Source organism: Aythya marila, assembly GCF_965140915.1.
Source record: "Aythya marila genome assembly, chromosome: 3".
Lineage (NCBI taxonomy): Eukaryota > Metazoa > Chordata > Aves > Anseriformes > Anatidae > Aythya > Aythya marila.
Window position 1 is genome coordinate 36,510,420 of NC_139044.1, and position 23,962 is coordinate 36,534,381.

The window sequence follows — 23,962 nt, forward strand, 5'->3', positions numbered from 1 at the left end:
GTTTTATTTTTTTAAAAAACAATAAATACATAAAAAGGTTTGGAGAACATGTAACTACTTGTATCAAGGCTGGCTAATGAAGTTACGACGCATTAAGGGTACAAGTTGCTTGTGGTTTGTTTGATAATTGTTTTTTATCATATCACATGCTGTCATTTGGAGGGAAAAGGCCAAACTTTGCGAAGCAGTGTGATGCAAGTAGCCCATTGGTACTAATAAAGCAAATAGCATTATGTGTTCTTCTCTGATGCAATTTGTATTTTGATTTCAAAAACAAATTCTGTTGTTCATTTCTCAGTTGTTAGTAAGTACGGTTCCAATATAGGCACGTGCCATGCAAAATCACACGGGTTAAGATAAATTACCTTTGCGATATCTTTCTATTCTCACATATTTCTCCTCTTGAGACCTTTTCTCCAGAAGAGATCCTAGTATATAAATTGCATGCTCTGTGATACTGACTGACATGGTAGGGTTGACAGGTACCACAAAGTAAGTTGAGACTTCAGCTTGTCATAAGCTGGCTGCGGATGTTAGGATCAACAGCTCCACACTCCTCCACCTTCTCATCCACATTCAGCCTTTCTATTCCACCTTCCTCCAGCTCCATCACATCACACAAGTTGTAAATTGAGTGCATTCCTCGCTTATATTATTTTAAGCGATCCTATCCTCTCCCCATCGGCTGGAGATTTCCGTCCCCTCGGTTAGAGTCATACCACAAGGATGATTATTCAGCGTTTGTCTGAGCTGAGAGGTCAGAAACCTCCAGGAAGAGGTTGCAATCGTGAGCTGGGGCTGGGAACCTCCTGAAGCAGATTTGGCCTGACCCATACAGTTTGGATTTTAGCTAGCTTATCTGTTCCTGGAGGCTTCTGCAATATCAGCCATCTGTGTGGCCCCTCTTTACCTCAGGGAACATGCGGTGGGCTGGGCACTTGGTGTGCTTTTCATTACCTTGCTTTTATCCTCAGACCAATTACCATTTGTGCTCAAGGTACAATTTTAGCAGCCCTACCAGAAGCCCTGCTCTCTTCCCTCATTTCTAAGCAGCCTTTGGGCCAGAAACGGCTTGTCCTTCCCAAAGCCAGTCAATACTCTCTTCCTGCACATTCTTTCCCATTCTTTCTACCAAATTCTCAGTTTTTTTCTTTTCCTCATTTGTACTTTAGAGTTGATCTGGTCACACCATGCTCCTAATTGCTCCTAATCCTAGGTTTATACACCAGCCCACTGCATACTCTTGTCCCCCAGGGTCATGCCCCGTAGCTCTCAAGTCTTACACTTGCATTGAAAAATAAGTCCCAAGGCTGTGAATTGTCCTTGCCCATCAAGAGCAAGTTGTCCTTCCCCTGGGAGAGCTGCTGCAGATGCAGCCTCCAACCGCTTTGCGTTGCAGTTTGGTGCAGGCAAGCACACTTCCGTACCACAAATAAAAATACCTCTGCTTGAAAGAATGCCCTAATAAAAGGTTGCAAGGTGATTTTTTCTGCTGATAACTAAAAAAAGGTAATAACTGATTTTCCAGAATCTGCATCTTTAAGGAAAAGGAACTCTAATGTACAAGTTGGTTAGACTCCAGGCACAAGAGGAAATGGGTTATAGCAGTTGTGACTGTGCGGAGCAGATGTTTTGGTTGGACTGGCTATCAAGCATCTGACTCATAATAAATTGTCAGTTCCAGTAAATTCCCAGTTTTCAATTACAGTAGGTAGGATATGAGAAAACAATGCCATTTAGATGTTGTACTTGGTGTTTTTGATAATAATTTTCATACACGACTCATATGAACTTTATGAAAAGATGAAGGATTTTGCAGAGGGAGCAGCTGTAAACAAAGAAGCCGGCTTTTGAATGTGAACTCATTTTGATATGAATGAAAGTGGTTCTTTAGACAGGGCTGGCACAATTAGAAATAGGATTTAAAAGTTTTATTTTCAAGTCTGGTGATACCTGAAGTCTTTTCCTCAAGTTTCTGGAAGAAAAAAAAACTAAAGTTCTTATAACTTCTGTTTTCATTTGCTCTGTATCTGTATTTTCACATGGCCTTTTGTCCTGCAGTGCCAACATTTATGTTTAATGAACATTTCACCTGCACTGGCTGAGTAGAGAAAGGGTAAATTAGAATGAAATACCATGACTTTTCTCTTTACATTTGTCTTTGTTAAAAGTACTATTTATTGTTGTAAGTTGTTGCTAACGGTTCTCTGCAATAGCCAAAATAAAGAAATAAATAAATAAAAATAACAAAACATGAGTTGAAAGTCTTTTTTTATTGTTGGTATTATTTGATCCCTTACCCACAGTGCTTTACTACTTTTTTGCAGTTACTTTTGCAGGAACTTTTAGTTAAAAAAAATCAACCTACACTGTGCAAATATTGTGTAAACATAGGAAAACACTTGCAGTTCTTGAAACAGAAAAGTATTTATTTTTGATGTTAAATGGTGCATCAGGTTTTTTTCCTCTTTGATTTGAATAGGTCTCTTCTGAAATGAGGAAAAGATTATTTTGGACTACCTAGTAAAACGGGATAGCAAGATGGCAGAAAGACACTGTGAAAATCAATGTTGGATCTTTTATATTGTAGTGGGCTAGATTTATTTTTTTTTACTGGTAATCATGGGACTGTTGTGGAAAATCTAATAGGTGTGCAATTATCACATGCTTAGCTAATGATCTCAGATATATTTTTTAGCAACATTCAATTTTTAAACCTCAAAATTCCTGTGGCCCAGAATGTATGCTGCATTCTGTGAAAGTTCAATTTAATAATGCCTTCTGTAAAGTCTTGTGTGGAAAAAGATGTATGAGTAAGAACTGGTACTGTAACATGGCAGTTCTTGTGTTGAATGCTAATTTTTATATGACATTGCCATTCTTCATTTTTATAAAATCATTTTTTCTTTAAAAATGTAAAATTAGTTGTTTTGATAAAAATCTTTTAACAGTAACTGTTGTGGGTTAAATGCAACTTATGAAAATGAATAGAGCTACTTTAATATTAAAAACATATTGTGACGTGAGTTCAACAGCCTCTTTTTTCGTAAAAGGGATTAGTCTTGAAGAAGCAATTGAATGTCACTATTTCTTTTGAAGCTAACTGAAAAATAAAACAGGGGCAATCTTGCTTTGCTGCTTTATTGAAACGTTGCCTATTTCTTGAGAGAAATCAGCATGCAGAGATGGGAAAGGGGAGACTCTGCCTGTTTGGAATTTGATGATGTGTGAAAACAGCCTTTGCCTTTGGACTCTTTGGTCTGAGGGAAGGATATCAGCCCCTGTTCTGGGGCAGTGTCATTGCCTATTGATACAAAGATGCATCATCTCGCCTAGCGTTAGCAGGTTTGTAGAGATGACCAGAAGAGATAACGCTGAAGGAGTTAAGCTGTGACTGGCACAGACAACATCAAAAAGGCCTATTAATTTAAAAGGCTTTCCATAGTTTATCTGTGGGACATGTGTTTTCAATTTACTTCTGTAAATGGCAGTTGTAACAGACGTACTAAGGTTGAATGCAGTTCTACTGAGCCGATCCTTGCATAAATAAAAGGAACAAAGTCTTAAAGTGATAATCTCTATCGTAGCAAATACAAAGGGATTTCATTGTAAATCTGTGGCCATCTCAGAAACCAGGTCAAGCAACTTCATGGTGTTACTGCATTGCATCCTTTTAAAACCTATAGGAACACTTACTGGTTTTGTGTCACCCTTTTTTTAAGCTACAATTTTAACTTTTCAGGTTTGTGGGCCAAAAATATACATTGACGTGAAAAGTGGCACTTAGAGAAGAATGCTAATTTCTTTATTTAGATGGGACAGTAGCTATATGAATGTAGTGCAGTGCTGTGCTGGCAACAGTAGTTTTATTTTGTGTATTGCTTTTGTAAATGAAAAATACTACACCTCAATTTATTGCTGGTAATGCACACATTAGCTTGTTGCAGCTTAACACGCAAAAATGTCATGTTTATTTATGTATCTTTTATTTTTCTGGAATGAGTCTCCATATTAAAGTAGCCATTAGTGAGTGCAGGAATAGAGTGTAATGATGGTGTATAGGGTAATGGATGCTGTAGTGGTGTTGACCTGATTTTGTTTGTTTCCTCATTTTGATTCTCTTTGATCAGGAGGCACCTGAGCGGTATTCTAGAAACTGGTCATATGCATGATAGTAAAGTGGGTGTGCACGTCAACTTAAGCGTTAACACTAAATGCAAGATTAAGTACATTTGGGTTTGTCCATATAGTTTGGCAAAAGCATGTAATGTAGGATCTCTTCTGTAAAAACATAAAAACAAGGTATTAAAAAACAAACAAACAAAAAAAAATAGAAACAAAGGAATGTGGTCTTGACAGAGCTGTATGCATACGCAGGTGAATGTAGTATGCATATTTGTCATCTCTTGAAGAATGCCCCTTATAGTAAAATATTTTTAATCATTAGCATTACTGTATAATATGTCTTAATAGTTCTTTTCATTTGATTGACAATTAGCAAATTAATCAGAAAAAGGCCAATTAATGCCATAGCCAGCTTCAGGAGTGAAAGCTGTTCCTTATTGAAAAAAATTCCTTAACGATGAAAATGCATGAAACACCAGGGAAATGACTAGGGAGGAGTTGCACTGTTTGGGTGGTGGTTGTTTCACTTTCTGAAAAAACCCTTCTCATCTGTGGGGGTTCTTCTGCTGTAGGCTGCTGGAAGCACAATGCTGAAAGGAGCAATGTAGGCCGCGAGGTCCTGTCCATTGCTTGTGCAGGCATCGTGTCGCATAGTCCCATCCATAACCTGATCATGCCTCAAGAGGAATGCAGTTAATTCTCATCCTCACTACTCATGTGGAGCATTACCCTGCAACTCCAGTTTAAAAGCATGTTTTCCTTCCCAGCCTAAGTGCACCTGTGACCATTTTATAGGAGTACACTCTTCCTTCAGCTGTCAGAAGTGAGCAGCACACCAAGGCAGAATTTAAGAAAACACTGTCAGCTCTGTCTCATTTTTCATGCAAGACAATTAGGCTTTTTTAAGACCCATTCTTCCCTGCAGCTTATCACTAAGTTTCTTGGCATGTTGTGTTCTGCACGTAACAGCTAAGACGCAGCTAGTCTCTCTGGACGTTAACAGTTTCAGTCCTGCCAAAGCTTCAAATGGCACAAGATCATCTTCCTGAAACCACTCAGCAGCTGCTTTTTTCCCCCAGATAGGGCAGGGTCTCCGAACAATGTTTAAGTGGTTTGCATGTTCCTTCCTCCCAGATGTGTGTGTGACAGACCAGACCAGGGCACTCTGCACCACCGTGATCCTGCTCCGAGTGCAGATCTGTTGGGTTATCTGTTTCCTCTCATAGTTTTCCAGAACGGATAAAAACAAATGCATCTTGGCAAGTCACTGTGTGCATATGCACAAACGTGTTAAAGGACTTCTGTTTCTGAGCAGCAAGTGGCACAGTATTTACTACCTGTTGCACATGAAGGCAATGGTACTGCCAACTCATGGCCCTAACCAGAGGTCAGGAGCTCAAATGTTGAGCAGAAATTCACTTGTTTGTACTGTCTGTGACTCATGAATCAGAGAAATGTCAGGTCTTAACAAGACTTCTTTTTACGGTAGTTTTTACGGTGTGTGTAGCCTTCTGAAAGTAATGCAGGGATCTAATTTGTGGGAAACTCAGGGACGATGACTTTTAGATATAAATTTCAAAAAACTTCTTTGTCTACAACAGAAATAGGAGTTGAGTACAGCAGAAATTTTGTACCATATACTTTGAAAAATAACAAATACAAAATCTGTGGTTGTAATTCAATGCTACTATAATGTAAAAAATAAATCCTTGGCATTTATGTCTGTTGTTAGCATTTAACTGAGAATTGTTAAAAATGAAGTCTGCATCTTTACTGAAATATGTATTTCAGCCAAAGAGGAGCTACATTAGTATACACTTGCTAACACACTAATTGTATTTTGATGCCTGAAATTAAGCACTACAGAATGTCTTCAAAGTACTAATACATGAAGAATATTAATTTTCACCCTATTTTTTGGTGGTCGCTGTTTAGATTCCCCACTTAAGCATCTCTTAAATTGGTATTTAACATTTTTAGTTTTTGTCTGCAAGTTTGTAAGTACTTAGTTTTTAATGTGTTGCTTTATTATTTTTAATGTACAGGATGTGAATGAAGATCCTGGAGAAGATGTTGCACTTCTCTCCGTTAGTTTTGAGGATGCAGAAGCTACTCAGGTTTTTCCTAAGCTGTATCTCTCCCCACGTATTGAACAGTAAGTGAAACAGTTTGTTCTGCAGTGTTCTTTCAACTTCATCTTTGAACCCTTCATGTTTTTCTTCATTTATGTAAAAAATGTTGGCTAGGTGATAAGGTCATATTGCTTTAAATTGCTTAAAGTCATAATGATTACTGCAAGCGTGTGTGTGGTGGAGGAATGACAGATCTTCTTTCTGTTAGTTCTGTATCTGTGGCTGGATCACATATGGATGAAGAAACGTCATCATTGGCCACATGTAGTACCATATTAATCCATGAAAAGTATGTTGTGTTTTCCTGCAGCAGTGTATTTTTGAGTGTGTCCTACATTACAGCACACAGATACCATTTTTTTTTTATTATTGTGGGGCAATATTTACTTATTTTTTCTTTTGGCGATGGTGTATACATACGCGTATAGGTAAGTTCTCTGTATATACATAGCACTTCTAAATATAGAGTTGTAGAAGCTGAAGGGCTTTATTAACTGTGTTTTAGGAATTTGCAGCTTTACTACTTTATTTTTTCCAGAGAAATATCTAAATACTTAATTTTAAGGTTGTTGGACAATGCACTTGGCAAACGTGATTGCTGAGGAGCTCCTGAAAAGGAAGGGTGAGGATCAGAAATGAGTCTGTTTTCATTAAACTGCTTTTCTCTTGTTTTTGGAAGTAAGAATGTCTTAATGCTCGTCCTTCTCTTTAGTATTTCAGTTTCATAGTGTCTGTTTCAAAAAAAGTAAAAATGTAAGGCTTTTCAACTATTCAGTAGTCAAGCTAATCTAGCACTGTTTCAGTGATGCTTTGTTTTTCTGGTTGGTACCGCAATGACTTTCTTTTGAACTGGTCATAACACTTCTGGGTAGGGAGCAGATAGGAAATGCTGTCTGACACAGTTTAGTACAAGTTAGTGATAAACTTAGTGTGTGTGAAGGGACGTGGTATGTTGACATTTTACTCAACAGAGTATTGGTCTGGATAATCTGGTGGATGCCGTTTAAAAAACAAAGATCAAGATTTGATTAAGATAAAAACAGAAGACTTCCCTGTTTTTTTATTTAAGAAAATGCAGGTTGCACACGCACATGCAAAGGTACACACACATGAATAATGTATTTAGCAGCTTTTAGTTTTTCATAGTTTATCAGTTCACTTTTATCAACGTTAGTTGAGGGCATAATTCTAGTCAAACGTGTAATTATCCGTCCGTGTTCCCAAGGATTCTTCTGCTCAGCTACTGTTAAAAGCAAATGGGCTGTCATTAGTTTCCATTGTATTTTTAGCTGTAGTCACATGTTGACTCTTAAGTGTATTGCAGGCCACCCAGGTATATGTAGGTGACCCATGTGCTAATGAATGCATTGCTGATTCTCTCATTTTTCAAGTGTCTTTAGAAAGATGTTAACCTCTTGAGTAGCAAAGCAGAGTAGCAATACAAAAAGCACACTTTGCTTTCCTAAAAATATTGCATTTTCTTTCAGTGCCATAAAAAATACTTGATTTTAAACATGTGATGTACAGCAATAAAACATAAGGGTATTTGGATGGTGTTAGTGCATACCTATACATGTCTGATGACATAGTAACTGCTTTGTCTTTTATAGCTTATGTAGTCATTTTAAAATCATACCAGTAAAACCTAAGTTCTATGACATACCTCTTCACGTTATCTCTTTATCAACCTTGAGATACTTCACTTAGAAAGCATAGCTCTTCCTACCTCAGTCTGTCCTTGTGGATTTGTAAAGTATTCATCATGATATCTAGATACCCATAGTACCCAAGAGTTGAGAGGGAGAGAGATGGATTGCTTATGGTTTGGATTCACTGTGTTACTTTTTGGAGTAACCTAACACAGAGTTAACTTAGTTTTTTGTTGTTTAACGGCATAATGTCTCTTGTTTTCAATGCAAGTTCGTTTACTCTGTTGTGAGCTGCTGCGCCTTCCTTTACTCTTCTGGCTATGTTTTGTGCCATGAGACAATGTATAGGTATGTTTTCAGCGTTTGCTTGAATGAGCTATAATAACAAAGATGTATTTGTCTTTTGTTCTTTCCCAAAACCAATCTCTGTTCTGTTTAGCAGAGGCTGACAGTCTAGATATTTAACTTTCCAGTGTTTGGGAACTAAAGCAACAATGCGTACTTCTTTATACTTTTTGCCAAAAGTACAAAAAGCCTCAACAAGCCCTGAGGATTAGTTTTAATGACTTGAGGCCATGACATGTTACATTTGAATTGTGTTCTGCTTATAAAAGTTCTTTCCTGCTGCTAACAATAATTGCATCTACAAGCACCATGTAAGCAAGTTACTGGTGTATTTTTTTTATGCAGCAGATTTTGAGGTGGAGTAAGTAGTAGTTGACAGTTGTCTACATAACATTCCCAAGCGTTCAATAAGGCAGGAAAAAAATAAAATTCCCACAATTATTTTGTTAATAATGACTCTCTTCACCTTATGAAGAACAAGCAATCAGGAATGGCTTTGTCCTGATGTATGAAAAAGGCATTTTCAGATATAAATGCTTCGGCTTTAGAGAGAAATAAGAGTAAAGGGTCTGTTTGTGTAATGTGAGTTATCTCCAGCTTTCCCAAGAGCTTTCGTTGCTTTTGTGTTCTGCCATATAAACATGTGTTCCCACATAGCATTTTCTAAAAATGATACTTACCCACAGATCTTGTCAGCGAATTTGAGTCCTAGCAATGTGAATATAGTATTTTTGCTTTGAAGTGCTATTGTGAAGTGCTATTTTTAGGTGGATGGTAAATATAATACTGGTAAGACTGACTGTTCTTTGTCAGACTCTCAAAGAGATCTGCTAAATCAGGGAAATTCAGGGAAATGCCCATTTTTTATGGTTTGGGGCTAAGATGCTAGGCTTAGAAAAGGTCATCTATTAGTAAGAGGTAGCAATGCAGTGAAAAAGTATTGTTGCATTTTCGGGTCCTTATCAGTGTTCAGTTGACTTCTGTGATGCAGTGTGTGTCTGTAAGAGAATAAAGTCCAGACCTTACAGTTAAAAACAAACAAAAGGACCACCTCAAAACCATCTCTCAGGGATGGGAAGCATGTTGGTTTATAAAAATCTCAACAATAGCTGATCATAACTGTGCACAGTTTAATTCTTTCATTAAAACTTTTAAATTCAAAACCATTCTTTTAGTTACCAGTTTTTTAAAACGCATTAACAGCAATTTCTTGTTAATGATTCCAAATTAAGGGAAGATTTACAGAATCTTTCATTTTATAATTTTCTTTAAGAATTCTTACTCTTTATTTGCACTGTATCAGCAAACAGGTACAGTGCCAGTAACAGTTGCTTTTAATTTCATAAATCAGATTAAGTTAAAATGGAACAAGGGATATTTATGATACGTTTTGTTAAGTCCTCCCAGCACAACTGTACCATCATAAAAACAAGTTTCTGCACACTTCTGGAGGAAATGGTGAGCTGGGAAACCCCACAGACAGGCCACCCAACTTGAGCGGATGGTGCTTGTCAGCATCCCCGAGTGTGTGTCCCCAGCCAGTCCTCCTCCTCCTCCCTCCTCAGGGAGCAGAAGCACTCGCAGGATGCTGTTCATCCCCAGGTCTCAGCTGCTGTGCTTTGGGAAGAAGGTTGGAGCTGAGCAGTGTCAATACCAGAGGCCCCTCACATGCCTCCTCTTGACCTCTCTTCCTCCTGCTAGGTAGGCACAGGAGTATACCGAGTCTTCCTCTGCACCATGAGGAACTGCTGGGCTATTTGCACGTTATGCCTCTGCCATACTTCTATACATTTGTCATAAAGTCTCTAAACCTCTCAGTAGTAAGTATCATTCAAAATCATCTTTCTCTGTGAAAGCATACTAGAGACTCATATGGGAAGGAAATTTATGATTAAAAAAATATCTGTCATATCTTTGTTTTCCATTTGCTAAAAGTCACCAGACTCTAAATCAAAGGAATCATTAAGAGATCAAACAGCTAATTTCTATATTAATGCTTAAAATGTTTGTCAGTGTACTACACATTAAAGGGGATTTCAGGGGTTCTTATTTGATAAAAATCAAATTTATTGATTTTTGTTATGTCTTTTTTCTTTGTGTTATGTCTTTTTTCTTCATGATTAGTCCGTATTTAAAAAAATAAAATAAAAATGGGTTTGTCTGGGTTCACGTTTTAAGAAAAAAAAGAAAGCAGAGTAGAAGCAGTGTTGCTCAGTGAATTCTGTGTTCCCTGGATTCACAGAAATAATCCCGTAATAAACACTGTTGTCCTGGAGGGCTTTTCTCTGATAAATACACGGACGTGAATATGCTAAGAAAACCAGCTGTCAGGAGAACTTGTTTTGCTTTAATGGATCAGGCTCCATGCTTTAGGGGCTGAAATGGTCATTTTTTACTAGTCTGGGAGCCGTGCCAGAGGCTTCTTCGTGACTGAGGCTGGAATTCAAAGTTCGGTGACTGCGCTTAACCTTCTCATACGGACGGGGAAAAATAACAAGAACCTAGTCTGAACTCTTCGACTTTGAACATTTCTGCCTGTTTTTCCCTGATGAAAGAAAAAAAAAATGAAGAGAAAATTAAGCATGTGCATTTGCTTTAAAGTGTTTCCCAGCTCTTAGCTATCCTTTCTACTGTGGATGCTGGGGGATGGAGGAGGAAGGGCATGTGGTGGGCTCCACTTACGGTGCTGCCCAGGGCTGCCCCTTGCTGCATTGGAGATGTAGGGCTACTGCGAAGGGCTTCTCCTCCAACGCCGGTGTGCCTTGCCTTACTAAGGGTGAGTGCACGTCGCTGGCTGAAGCCTACTGTTTTAAAACATGTAGGAACTCACAGTCTCTAAATGATTGGTTGTGTCGTTTTTATCTGTCTGTAGAAGACAGAAGCGAGATCTTCTGTTTGGCATGTTAAAATGTTTGCTCATCCAAGTTCATGATTTCTATAGAATTGGTAGCAGACAGCCAAGGCAGTCAGCTCATGACTTCTTCAAATCCCAGAGCATCTTTGCAAATAGAGGAGGCCAGAATGACTGTTGCCTTTGCAGGGCTTCATCTTCCATTAAGCCTAGCTTTGTTGTGCCTCTCCATGTAACGGCTGACCAGCGAGACAGTAAGATCTCCTGCCAGCTACTTTGCCATCATCCAAATCTTCTTTAACTGTAGCCAGTACAGCAACTTGATTTCCTGCCTAGCTCTGCTTTGCACCTCCTCCTGTGTCCTAAAAATCCTTCTGTTTTGCTGCAGCCTCCCCTTGATGGCCCGTTGACATTTCAGAAGAGATCAGGGTAGACTGGGATTGACAGTCAAAACAGATTGAGTTGTACTTCTGTCCCAGGTGTTCAGCTGTACCAGCTGACAAAGAACAATTAGTGAAAATAACTGTAGAAGAATTAAGATTTTGTTTCCATCATCTAAATGGCACTTTAATACTGGATATGTTAATGCTGTTCTTAAACGTTTCAGATAGTGAGATTTTTAAGATGGTTTTCTTTCAGTTAGAGACTGAGCAATTAGACCTAATCATTGAAGTATGAAATACTTGAGGCAGTTCTGTGGATTGATTTTGTTGCTAGGTAATGAAGTACCCAGTTTCTTTGAATAAGAGATACCGGGTGGTTTGGGGTCTGTTGTATGCTGTACGACAAGCCAGTGCTCAGTATTCTCAGAGCAAGGCTTTGGAGATGGATGTTAGGAAGAGGATTCAGTTCTGTGCTGTGAGGAAGATTCAAAGAAATATTTCATTGATGTGTTTGAAGTTATAGGTTGACTTTTTTAATTATTTTTTTCAGCAGTATGAAACAGGGCTCCTGTATTAATATACTAATATACGATGTAGTATTGTACTAATACTACACTACTAGTTTGTTTATATGATAACTGTGGAATTGCAGGTCCCCTAATGAGGCTCAGATTATGCAGACTTTCACAGGTTTTTCTCATTCTAGGGGTTTGGTTAGGTTTCTCTTGGAATGTCGACCTTTATGCATAAGGCTCTGTAACCTGACAGGTGTGTATCTGTGTGTTTTTCCATGATATATTAATTATCTTAAAGAAATAAATTGTAAAGCAGAAAAATATGTATAAAAAATTAAGAATTTTTAGAAGAAAACAGAACTATGTTTTTAAGACAACCCTCCCATCTCCCTTTTTCTACGTTCTTCTGTCTAGAGTGGAACGTTCTACAGAAATTTCCATTAATACACTTGTTTTCTTTGGATACAAAACCTTTCCACTAAGATGTTGCCTTTTTTTTCTTTTTTTTTTTTTTTTCTTCACCAGTATAAATATAGTTTCTTTCAGGATACTCTAATTAAACCTACAGTTCTATTTCATGTTACATTGTCATATGCTATAACATATTTCATTGTAATAATCCCTGTTAAGACAGGCATTTCTAAGTACTGTTATAAAACTCTATTCTTCTAAAATATCCTCCTCAGCATTTTTACTGTGGGATCGCTGTGGCTAGGTGTTTTTATCTCCTACTAAGAGTGATAATGAAGGGGAGAAAAAAGAACAAAGTAATTTTTCTTTTGGGCATCACACAGTATTATTCATAAAGGTGTTCCTGGTTCTTTACTGTTGCCCATATCTTTAGACTTGTAGCTTTGTACAGTGAGATTGTCAGAAGCACTTTTAATTAGTCAAGACTAATTTCAGCGATGACATTGAAAATTACTGCTGTCTCAGTTACTAGCTTGGCCAGTATTTTGGAGGTTTGAAATCTTAACCTGTATTTAAAATTGGAATAATTTTTTAAATTATTTTCTAGGTGTTGTTTAGATTGTGTGGCCTTTACTTTGATACTGAAATTCATTTTAGTTTTACAAAGGCACTTATTTTTCTCTTGAAACATCAAATGCTTTTGGCTGTGATTCTGTGATTCTGTGATTCTGTGGCTTTTCTATTGCCTAAATTGATCTTCTGATTTGGGGGGTATTTCATTGCCATTCTCACATCCTTGGTGTCTTTCCTTAAGTGTCTTTCTTAGATATTTCCCCAGCCCATTAGAGCATGCATAGCAGAATTCATCGTTTCCTGAAATATTTTTATAGGAGAAAGGAAGCCTGCTGAGCAGAACGTATCCATGGTAGTACTAAAATGTCTGAAACAGGTGGCAGGATTTTTTTTTCTTACCTACACATTAATAGGAACATTTTGTTTGTTATTTTATGTATGGCCTTTTGTTCTAAAGAACTGTGCAGGCCAATTCTGGGGGCAGCATGAATGCCCTGAAATCATTTTTGTAAAATTAGTTAGGCTGACCAGAGAACTTTGAAAGAAGTGCCATTTCTTTTTACCTTATGGCTTGTGAATATGGCAGTAGCAGAGGAAACAGGAGGGTCTGTTAACTGAGGTTAAATGTTACACTAGATAGTACTTTACTAGGTGTTTCTTTATAAAGTGATGAAAAAAACAGCTCTTACAAGATTTGTGAAATTTGTATGTAGGGAAACTTAACTTTGAGTTTGTTTAGGACTAAGTTATAGCGTATGATTGTAAAATATTTCCTTTAAAAAAAAAAAAGAAAAAAAAATGAAATAAGGAATTGCAGGGAAATAACAATGAAGCAGTGAAGTTTCTCTGTTAAGTGTGCTTAATTCCACAAACTGTCTCTTTGGAATTAAATAACTCTCCTTTTAGAAGTTGAAGCTAGCTCCTGACTGCATCAGATTTAAAAATTATCTGACATGTCAGAGGCTCTTGCCAATTTATCCTTAAATGTCATCACATGAGCAGGTCGTGGAGGATCTTTCTTGAAGATAAAAGTTGAGCTTTTGCTTTTCAACTGTATCAGTTCAAGCTGCACATTAATGACCAAACCTGAGAAATGGGCTACAATAAGTTAATTACAATTTTTCTTGGCAGCAAATGCTATTGAGTACAGAAAGGTACATTTACTCTACAGTTTCCTGGACTCAAGTTTCCTCAAGTATTTTTTAAACCTGCTATTGTTGCCATGTGTGTATTTCTCCCAGTTCTTGATGTAAATCAAAACCCACTGCTACAGAATGTGACATTATCTCCTAACAGAATATGCTTCACTGAAGCAGGATTTTTGCATATTGGGGATATGTGGCTTGCTTTCTGAATATGGTGACTAAGTCATTTGTGTTCAGAGAACTTCACTGTAATTGCAATCTGCACATTTATAGTGTTCTATCTTCAGACTCTTCCTATTCTATTATTTGAAACAGTTAACAAAAAGTTAGCTACTTTTAGTGCTTCCTTCCAGATGCTAATGTTCAGTAAGGACAAACTTACGAACACTTGGAACTGAAGAGTTAAGGGTTTTCAGACATAAACTTCTAAAACACGTGAAGCATAGAATTAAGATATGTAAAGCACATCAGTTTTGATTGCCGCTGTTGTCTTTTTCTTTCCCCAAATTGTGGAGAGCTGGCAGGAGCCACTGGAGATCATATTCCAGCTGCTGCCATTTCAGTGGGTAACTTGATGGCACGGGAAGTGGGGATCAAGGAGCACTGAGAGGAAGGAAACTGGGAAAGGAGGAACACCAGTGGTGAAGGGATCTCAGCCTCATGTCCTCCTTATCCTGTGATCAAAAAAAAAAAAAAAGGAAATATATCCTTCAAGATTACCACAAGGCCTCGTTTCAGTGCCGAGTGGTTTTGGGCCATGGCAGTTGGCAGTATGGGAGTACAATGTGAGACTTACCTGGCAATTAAATAGCTAATGTGTCTTCAGTTAGCTAGAGTGTCTAGTTAATAATGAATATAATGTATACTATACGTTACAGCAGAGGTCATTACCGTTGTACTTTTAAGAGCAAAAGTGAGATAGGCAATGTAATTGCTGTCACCCAGAAAATCAATAGAGGAGGCAGTAGCAGAATCCAAGTCTCTTGTTTCATAGTCCACAGCTTCCTGTACTGGACCCTGGTTGGTCTATCTAATCCTATCCGATAAGCTTGGCTTGGATGAAAATGCATATTCCAGCACATGTGGCTAGGAAGGAGAGCATTTATGAACCTCTGAGAAGCCGTTTTCACAATCTTCATCTTCCCTGTTCTTTTCTCTTCCCTCAGACACCATTTTTCCATGCAACTAGCATCTCATGTGTCATGCTTCCTCCTTTCCCTCTGCATTCTCTTAGGTTCTGCTCCAGCCTAACGCCAGAATCCAACCATCCCCATCCAGCTTTTTGTCTGTAAACTTCTCCACCCCCCAGCAACACTAAGTACCACCTCTGTTTTCATTGCTTTCCACGTCCCTATCTTGTGCCAATAATCAATGGCATTTTGAGCTTAAGGTCTGCTTTAAATGAGTTTTAATATCTTCTTAATTATCTGTTGTAGGAAGATGCCATTTCCACAAAATAAATTGTGGTTGATTTTTACAACATGACTACTGGGTTTCTGGGGGTTTTCTTTTCCCAGGTTGTTGTCAAGAATGTGATTCATTCTATTGCTGATTACATTTAAGGCATGTTAGACATGCTATATCCTTCTCTCTCTCTCTCTTTATAGATATATAGGATATATATATACATGTATATCCTACTGCTCCTCCTTGTAACTACAGGAGCTACTCCACTCATGTGAGTGTTAGCAGAAGCCCTCTGATTGCTTTCTGTGCTTGTACATTGGACCTGCATGGAAAGTATGTATAAAAAGCGTGTTCCTGCCTATGAAACTTTGTGTTGAATAATCTTTTCCTATATATAACAGATCCTCCTTCAGAAATATTGAGAACTTTTTTCCTAAGAGCTTTCCTTTGGGGAATCCCCCTATCAAGTAACAAGACTTCATTGAGTGAGAAACCCAACACCGGCATCCTAAACTTCAGCTTTCTTTAAATAAGAGTTCAGATTTCAGGGAACTCAGAATAGTCGTCCTTTAAATGGAGTAGAGTTTCTGTATTTAGTAGGTTCACTTTCTAAAAAAAAACATGTAAGCTGATTTTTATAGAAGGCAGAGATGGCAAAAAACATAACTGGTGCAGAGCAGGGCTTCATGCGATGAGTCCTGTACGTTTTATCTTTCCTTTCTCTACAGCCAGCACTTCTTGGGCACCAGCTGGACCTAATTCATCTGCAACGTGGAAGAAACAGAGAGGTAGTTAGACGTGGCCTGTGGGCCACCTTACATCCAAAGAGTTGTATACTCCTTGTACGTGTAGAGAAGTGTTCTTTAGCAATTGAGGAGAAAAATACTACGTTCTTGTACACGTAGTCCTCTTCTGTACCAAAAAATAGTATAGCCACTCCCTGCTTGTTTTCACTGTATATCAGAGACTTCTCTGGCTATCTCTGAGTTGTCACAGGCTACAGCTACACTATGGGGCCCACCTCTGCACCCTGGTCAAATAAAAGTTGGTGTCAGGGCAAGACCTGGATGTTCGACATGCCACATCCCACCCTGATTTCCACTGCAAGAAGCCTGGAGCCTTTGGAGGGGGAGGGACTTGGGTACTCCACCAGACCTTTGATGTGGATGGTGAGAGTCAAACCTCTGGTGTAGGCTGCAAGGCACACCTTCCTTGCATGTTTGTTTGTGTATGTGGTGGTGGTGTTGTTGGGAGGTTGGTGCAGTCATTGAAATGTCTGCCTAATTCTGGAAAATACCCGTAAATGCTTCTTTAAAGGCAATCATCAACCATGTTGTGGAGTAACAGTGTTTTGAAACCCTTCCATTTCAGTGGGTTTTCTAAACCACTTCAGCCTTTCATTACTTTGGCAATTTGTGTAGCCAGTGTGTTAATGGAAAAAGTCTGGAATATTTTATGTATAGCTTGGAGAACATACATGTGTGTCAACAAAGAATATCGTAGGATTTGTGTCGCAGATCTCATGTGTGGTATTTGATATGTGTATGCAGTATGTGTCAAACTTCCTACAGAGAAAGCCAAATTAAATTTTGGCAGGAGTTGCAACTTGAGTATATGAAAATGTAGTTTCTCTTTTTTGTTGGATATTAAAGCTAAGTTCTCGGAGCTGGTTTCTGGTCAGGGGCCACTGATAGTACATGAGGGGGAAACTTCAGCCATTTAACAGTTTAAGTGAACAAGACTCTGTTAGTACCAAAGTTGGATACACCATACGACTGTGGAAAAACCTGTACAAATAGAGCGAAACAATTCTGCTTGCAGATATTTGCTGTTGAAGCCAATAAAAGGGCTGTGCTCTTCTGTGTGGTTTAGTGATGTCAAGCTCTGCTTGCTGGAGGCAGCTGTGCTACTGCAATGCTTTTCTGACCTTAAATAGCCTATATGCTGGGTAATGCAAGCATACAAATATAAATACAGGGCACATAAGGACATAAGGAGGCCAGAAAAGCCATCTAGGCCCCTTCCCTTCTCTGAATTAGTCAGTGTCTTCCTCGGTATTATTCTCTTCTGGGATTTGTCCAAGATATTTACAAAACCGTTTATACTAATTGTTCCCTTGTGTTGCCTCAGTACTGTTTATTCCATATGTTAAGTACTGCGTGCAAAGCAATTCGGCTTTTTAGTGGGGCTGCTGTTCTCTTTCCTTTCCTTGCTTTGTTTTTGCATTTGATAATAACCCAAACAGCTGCGCAACATTTGTCTGTCTTGGAAGGTTGCTTACCTCGGTAGCAACCCACTGCTCTTCAGCCTTTCTAGAGAAAGTAGCGCTTGCTGTGATATTTTGTGGAGGTAATTCTTTTAGGCCATGTTTTTGGTTGGCTTCCCAGATATTTTTTTGTTTTTCTTGTGCTCCATAGTGGTTAGATGGCATGTACATGTAATTACATAGCGATCCTGTTAATTTGTTCCACTGCTCAAAGATTGCCTGTACTCCTCTTGGAGTTGTAATGAAGATTTTAACTTGATTCCCGACCACCTCCAATGCTTTTGTTTTCAGTTCACGCTCTGTTTTCGTTCACATACCTACTATTGAAGTTTCTCTTGCTGCTGTTTTTTTTTTGTTATTTTTTTTTAATTCTTTAAGTTCTGTCTCCATATTCTGTTTTCTGTTCTGGCTGTTTGTTTTTAACTCTACCCAGATCTCTGAAAATATTTTTTATTATTATTTTTTTTAAGAAGTAAACCTCTGTAGTTTTGCACGTCAGGTAGCAGTTTTTCCTGCTATTGACAGAGAAACTGCGAAGAGAGTTGAGTGATGGAGGTACCTCAGGACAAAGGAAGCCTTATCTAAAGTTTAGGCACTCTTTGATCAATGAGAACCTAACAGCCCTTTTAATGGTCTGATACGTAGAATCAGAGCACGGTCACAACAGTAACGTTGCGTTGTCTCAGACTGCAGTGCCTTTGTTCTCTGTTTGTTTGAAAGCAGTAACATTATTTTATAACACTTTAAAATGTTTATTTTCCTCTTTTTTTTTTTTGAACGTTATTTCTCTTTAAAATGAACTCTGAATCATTGAGCCCAGCTTCCTGCTTGGCATGGGACTGTTGCCAGCACTAGGTCAGGTTTTGAATAGCCGGGCCTTTGTCTAGCCGAGTCCCGAGCGCTTCCCACAGAGGAGATCCCACAGCCTCGCTGAGGAGCCTTCTCTGCTGTGCCTGCCCTCTGCAGGGGAGACGTTCCTCCGGAAACCCAGTCTCAGCATCCCAAGGCTTCAGCTGGCCCAGTCCTTAACACCGTACAGGTCCCTCTGGTTTGGAGCTGGCTGGGTCTGTGGTCACAGTGCCATGTGGTGTCATAACACGGCCATTTACCGCGATGTTGTCATGCGACAACCTTTCTTCCCTTCACCTGTGAGCTACCGTTCATCCATTCTGACTCAGATCAGCAGCTGAAGCTCTTTTAACATCACTTCCTTTTCTCATAAATTCTAGCTTCTCGAGTTAGTCACGTCTTGCTTCTCCAGCCACATGGAAGGCTCACATTTAAGGACATCTTGCTGACTGGGGTTTGCTCTGGCTGGAGGTTGTGGTGAGCTGGTATAAAGTTAAATTGAGTTCCCATCTCACTGCTGACACAATGAAGAGTGTTGGCATGAGGAACTGGCTGCCCTCTGGAAAGTGTCACCAATGCATGGTCCTTTGAGACCAGCTGCTGCTTGACATAATTCAGAGTGATATAGGGCACTATGGGGCCAAAAATCAAATAATTTGGGTCAATATTGTGGATATTGTTATGTCTTGCCATAGCAAGGCATGCAACACAGGAAAATCTGTTTTACTTCATCTTTTTTTTTTAACACTGTATACTAAAGGCTTATAATCTCTTCTCGGTACACAACTACTGATTTGTATTTTCCTTTCTAAAATTTCATGTACTATAGTAAAAATAAAAGTAAAAAAAAAAATATGACCACTAGTAACGAGCAGTGAAGGATTGTGGCAGTGTAACTCACATTGCTGAGTATTTTCTATGTACGACAGAACAGACTTAAAATGGTAGAAAAAAAGGTAGAATTACCTTGGGTTTGTTCATTATACTAATGCTTTGAAAGTCTATCGTTCTATTTTTGTTCATCTCCCAACCTGTTCAGCATATTTCATTTAATAGTTTAATGGTAGCGTCTAGATGCAACCACCCATGTTACATCAGACTGCGTGCAACTGGAATGTTGTTTACTTTTCACCAAGGCAACGCCCTGTTTTTTGTTAATTAATATCTAACAAGGTCCTCCAGCTGACTCCCTTTAAAGTCAAGAATGTAGGGGTGTTCAGAATTTATAGGCACGCTGTGCTAAGGCCTTGTAGGAACAGTGTGTTTTGTGCAAGTGGCCCATTAAAGGAGATGCTTTGGGGGTTGGTTGGTTTGTGTTGTTTTTTTTTTTTTTCATTTTGATATGTATGTGTTTTCTTATATTCTTCTTCAGCTACCTTGGACAAGTTACGTTTGTACTGAATGTGCATGGTCATTTAATACTGGGATCCATGAAATGATTTTCTTGATCAACAGAATGAACTTGAGAAGACCTGTGGGAAAGTCTCCTACAACAGTAACCTGTTGCTGTTCTTTCGGGAGTAAAGGAGAACTTGCATGTTTAAAGTGGTCAAATCCTTAGCTGTGGCTAGTGAGTGTTGAAACTGTAAATATTTTTTCTTTTTTTTTGACGAGACATCCCTCAAATGTCTCAATTACAACTATACCGCCAGGGATTTTTTGTTAGATCTTTACATGTTTTGTCCAAGCTTGACTTGAAATGATTCAAGTAATACAATATACACCATTGTCTTAGTGCTGTTCCACTCATAAAAATGGTTTGCAGCCCTTTATTGTCTTTTGATCTGAGTATCTATATAATCTTTTTCATAAATTGTAATGAATTTTTGTTTTGGTACCTCTCTGAGACTACTTATTACCAAATACTGTCATGTGAATGTATTCATATGAATGTATTCATGTGTGAATATATTCATGTATTTCAGAAAGATTGCATTACTGGGAAACTAGAACCAAATAGAGACTCCCTTTGATAATCTTAGTCTGTGACAGATAAATGTGGCTAGGTTTAGAAGTGTGGTCTTTCTTTCATGATCAAATTTTATACCTAAGATGTCTTCCTGCTTATTGATCCTCATTAATCAGTGCCCTACATTAGCTATGTAGGCTGTCTTGAGGCTATGCTCATTTATGTGCAGCGACATGTGATACAGGTTCCTCTAGCATCTCCACTGTTGTCATTCAAGCAGTGTGCTCTAAAGAGAATGAAATAAAATATTCAATACAAGCAGAAGTACATTTCTTTCCACCATGAAAAATATATTCATAATAGTTGGGTATATCTTGAGGCCTTGACCCCTGCCAGAATATCTCAGTAACATAAAGATAAATAGATACTGCAATTGGCAAACTGATTATAATTGTACGTTAAGGCAAGCAGAAGAGTCTTTTAATTTAATTCAGTCTTTAAAAACCTGTAAAAATACTTGATTCTATTTTAAGAACCAATCATAGGTAAATAGTGTTCCATCCAAACCATGTCAATTACTGGTGATTATGTTTGATTTTTTGTAGATTTTTTAAAGTTCCTTTGTTGTAGGAGGACATCTTGGCAAAGCTTCACATGTGGTTAACTGATTGCTGAGCCACAAGTAAATAATACTGTACAGTTAAGCATTTCTTCCTGCATCACCAATTTCTGTTCTCTTGGGCAACAGGAGTTCAAATCTGGGCAAAGATGACAGGCATAAACCTGTCTGATTGGATTAATAACATAGAAACTGTTGCTAGCCTCCGAAGGAATATTTTAAAGTTGGTCTTGTGGTAAGTTTCTCAACACAGATTTGGATTTTATTAGACCAGCAGATAGATAGGTGAATAACTTTTGAATCCTAAAGGACAAAAGGAGAATCTGTTTCCCGTTTTCAGGCTTAGCAGAAAGGAAATCTGCTAAAGGAGGTGAGAATGAGTATCTGGAAACCTGATAGGCAGTAGTGATTCAGAGGTGGCTTCCACTACGCTGAGTTTGGGGGAGTTCTTTTTAAACACTATCACTTTTGCTTGTGTGGCATTTCCAGTCTCCCTAAATGTCTTTTTTTTTTTTTTTTTTTTAAAAAAAAGAATTAATTAGTTTGAGGAAGCATACATTTTCCAATTACTGTGCTCACACCTGTGAGAGCATAGAACTGATAAGTTAATAAAGGTTTTTTGATACATTTCTTTAATCTTAAATTTGATGTTCAAACGGAAAGTTATAAGTTTGTTGTGTGTTGCTAGGAGAAATGACCTCAGATTGTCCCCTTGTCATAACTTTGCAAAAAGCTTAAGTAGCATCTTTATGGTAGTAGCATCTGTATTTTGGGTTGTACCATTAAATTGAACACATGGGAAAATCTGTAACCTAAATTTACTTTTCTGTGCCTTTGTAGTTGTGTTGAAATGATAATAATAGCTAATATTTGAGAGGGCAGAGTTACATTCTAGGAGCTCACAGAGAGCAAATACTGAGCATATGGGAAAGGCAATTTGGGAAAGAAAGAAAAAAAAAAAAAAGATGTTGTTCAAAGCTTTTGTTTATTTGTACTTCTTATATCTACAAAAATGGCATGAATTTGTCTTCAGTTCTCTTCTGAGTGCTGAAGTAGACCTTTGTAGGTTCAACTGATAAATTTTCTTATGCAGCTTGAGACCTAAATTCTCAGGAAAGAAAAAAGGCAAACATCTTTTGGAAATGAATTTGATCCTTTGGAATTACTCCAGTGTGTGGAAAGCTTGATGTTGTACCTGCTAAAGAGACTTTGACCTCTATTAGGATACCAGTACCCCAGACTGATTCTTGAAATGTCACAACCTGTAGCTATTTCAAATGCTGGTTTATGTTGAAGGTATAAAGGTATCCAAAAGAGTTGTTAAAATATAGTACGTACGTGAATTACCTGTTGGAGGAGAAACATCTCTTGAATTATGTAGATCTTGATAACTTTTGAAAGAAAAAAAAAAGAGCAATACAAAGTTATTTGTCTGTTTACAAAATTCAAAGGGAAATTAAAAATGAAGAAAAATACCATGATTTGTATTTTATGAGCATATTTTTAATATTCATGTCCTCTCGTAATTTCTCCAGTGTATCCAGCAACCTTTTCTTTCCCTCCTTGCCCCTCCTCTGTTTTCCACCCTTTCACACTCCAAATTCTCATAGCTGTTGTTCTGAAGATGCTTTTGTGATTGTCTTCTCTGTTACTTTGTTCAAGCAGCATACTTTCCTCCTTTTGCCAGACTTTGTCCAGAAGTCTCTTCCTAATTCTTTTAATTAGTAGACTTTTTTTTTTTAATACAGAGCTCTTTTTTTTTTTTTTTTTTTTTCCAGCTAGAACCTTTGCTCTTTTATTCCCCCTCTCCTCCTTCCTTTGGAGTTGTCTGTCCTTCATCACCCTCTTTAACAGAGATTTACATGGAAGGAAAGACGAATATGCCTTATATTGAAGATCGGTCAATAAAATTGATTAATTTTGAGGATTCCCTGATAGACAGATGATACAGTACTAGATTTTGAAGGCAAAGTATTGAATTTTAAACAAAGCATTTTATTTTTTAACTTTGGGATCTTGAAACGTCTACCCTGACTTTTGTTCTTGATAAATAATAGTTTGCTGTCAGCCATTCTCCAGACTTGGCTTGCTTTCACATTTTCTGCATTTTATTTCTTCTTGCAAAGTTAGAAAAATCATACCATGTATTGGACATAAATTCTAACCTTACCCAACATTTGGCTAGATGAGCTGCAATTAGTTATTTTTAGTCGTGACCAAGTTCGTCTGCATAAATGTTCTTCAGGTTGACACTAATTAGACACTGAATAAGTACATGGTTCCTTGAAGGGAAGACAGCTTTTCCAAGTATTGACCACTGCTTTAGATAGGTCTCCTTCCAAAGTAGATCTCCAAAGAATAGGACATTTGGAACAGGTGTTGCATAAACCAAAAGAGAAAAAGTTGGACATGTAAAGACCTGGGTGACGTTTTTTTTCCCCCACAACTAATACATTGAATTTGAAGTAGGTACTAAATTTGTGCATTTCACTTCTTTTTCTGTATTATCAAGTTGAAAGATGAGAATTAGGTGTTCCCTCCAAACAATTTTATCTTTAATGCTCTGAAAATACTGAAAATATTAATGATTCTTGAATCTTATGGATACTCTAAATCAGTTAACAGTTCCATGTCACAGGTTTGGCAGATTTTAATATAATGTTATGAGTTAGTTACAAGGAATAATCTAGATGTTAGTATGCAGTACTTGAAAAGTTTGATGTGCATAACCATGACCTTCAGTCTTTTCAGTAATAACTATTGCAATCATTGATTGCTAACAA

General features: G+C 37.9%; 1 protein-coding gene across 1 annotated transcript in view; it reads left to right on the plus strand.

Annotated features, from left to right (window-relative positions):
- BABAM2 (BRISC and BRCA1 A complex member 2) overlaps positions 1-23,962 on the plus strand; it is a 167,894-nt gene that overhangs the window by 78,391 nt on the left and 65,541 nt on the right. Inside the window, exon 7 of the mRNA XM_082755569.1 lies at positions 6,171-6,280. Within this exon, the coding sequence (XP_082611695.1) occupies positions 6,171-6,280 (110 nt within the window). The remainder of the gene's footprint in view (positions 1-6,170; positions 6,281-23,962) is intronic.